Source organism: Nestor notabilis, unplaced genomic scaffold (assembly GCF_000696875.1).
Source record: "Nestor notabilis isolate BGI_N333 unplaced genomic scaffold, ASM69687v1 scaffold6316, whole genome shotgun sequence".
Taxonomy (NCBI): Eukaryota; Metazoa; Chordata; class Aves; order Psittaciformes; family Psittacidae; genus Nestor; species Nestor notabilis.
This window is the reverse complement of record NW_009932268.1, coordinates 1-1,751: the sequence shown is the minus strand read 5'-3', so window position 1 is coordinate 1,751 and position 1,751 is coordinate 1. Positions and strand designations below refer to the sequence as shown.

At 42.8% G+C, this 1,751-nt stretch overlaps 1 protein-coding gene across 1 annotated transcript in view; it reads left to right on the top strand.

The window, feature by feature from the left end:
- SLCO3A1 (solute carrier organic anion transporter family, member 3A1) overlaps positions 1–600 on the top strand; it is a gene marked incomplete at its 5' end in the record, with an annotated part of 118,127 nt that extends 117,527 nt beyond the window's left edge. The window contains one exon of the mRNA XM_010016304.1: positions 221–600. Within this exon, the coding sequence (XP_010014606.1) occupies positions 221–600 (380 nt within the window). The remainder of the gene's footprint in view (positions 1–220) is intronic.
- Positions 601–1,751: the final 1,151 nt, after the last annotated feature.

Here is a 1,751-nt window from a genome sequence, read left to right as displayed (position 1 = left end):
ATCAGGAGGAATCTCTTCCCTAGACATTGAGCCCAAGCTAAAAACTCATCCACAGACTTTGTTTAAGTTGATTTAGAACTTCAGAAATTAGAATCACAGGCTGCAGCTGGGACCATTAACCTTGATAAAGTATCCTCTCTTTCCATTCACTGCAATCACGTCCTCACTCTCTCTATCATAAGGATCATAAAAGCATGATTTGTCTCTCTTATTTCGACAGGTTTTATCCCACCTCCGCTCATCTTTGGGGCTGGAATTGACTCCACGTGTCTATTTTGGAGCACGTTCTGTGGTGAGCAAGGAGCCTGTGCGCTGTACGACAACGTGGTCTATAGATACCTGTATGTTAGTATTGCTATAGCCCTGAAGTCTTTTGCATTCATCTTATATACCACCACCTGGCAGTGCTTGAGGAAAAACTATAAAAGATACATCAAGAACCACGAAGGTGGTCTCAGCACTAGTGAGTTCTTTGCCTCTACTCTCACCCTAGACAATCTGGGGCGGGACTCGGTGCCCCAAAAACAATCACATAGGACAAAATTTATCTATAACCTTGAAGATCATGAGTGGTGTGAAAATATGGAGTCTGTTTTATAGTGACTGTGGAGGGGTGAACTATATTAATAATACAAGGGTCCTTTTTAATAAAACCAAGAAGAGAGCACGAATGAAGAAACACAACTGCAAAACGTCAATGGCAACCCAGGAAACTTTTGTCTTTTTCTCAAAGTCAGACCCAGACAGGGTTCTTGAGAACAGCATCTTTTAATGGGATCACTTGTGACATCCTGCGGGGTGATGGAGAAAGCAGGGAGCTGCTGTGGCTGGATACCAGCCCCTTTGATGACAGTACGAGCTTCCAAGAAGAGCATCTACAGAGGTTCATTGGAGAGCTCAGCAAATGGACAGGCTTGGGCATGAGGCGTAGAGAAAGCAAGGTGATAATGACAGTGCTGGTTTAGGTGTTGTGGGTGCAAGTGGGGTCCCAGAGTACATGGAGCCCCACAGCATGGGCTGGTCTGAGTGCTGGCAAGACCTGCTGCACTCTGTGATGGCAGAGGGAGCAGTGCTGGAGCCATTCCACAAGTCACACTCTGTCATCAGCCACGAGTCCACGATAAATACCTTGAAAGCTGCTGGAATCCTTCCCGGTGGCAAGCAATGCTGTCAGAGGTATCCGAGTCCTTCCAGCCGAGCCTTATTCACAGATTGCAGCTTTGTGGTTGTCTGTGAATAGCTCTGCTTACATCTCTCAAACCCAGTAAAGTTCAAGACGTTTGCTCACACTTGCCAAACGTGCTGTCATTTTTAAAGGGGGTGAATTCCAAATACTTGGCTGTGCAGTCCTCTAATAAGACGTTTTTAAAACAAATTATTTTCCAATCTATGTTAACCCTTAAATCGCTGACACTTTTCCATAGGGAGGATTTATTTATGCTACTTTGGGGAAGGATCCTATTTTAATTCACCCAAACATAATGTGACTCAAGGGGTTTGTTTAACCCTCCGCATTTTTTATCCATACGCCTTCATTCTAATATGCTACCAAGCCAATGAAGACACATAATATGTTTTTAAAAAGGAGAACAAATGCACTGTGTCTCTATAAAAACAATTGTCAGCTGGACAATTATAGATAATATGATGATTTACATAATATAGGGTTTTTTCATATTCTATGTGACTCAGTGAATACATATATATATGTGGAGAGGCTGTTTATGTTCTCTCCAGTTTTTAAAGATATA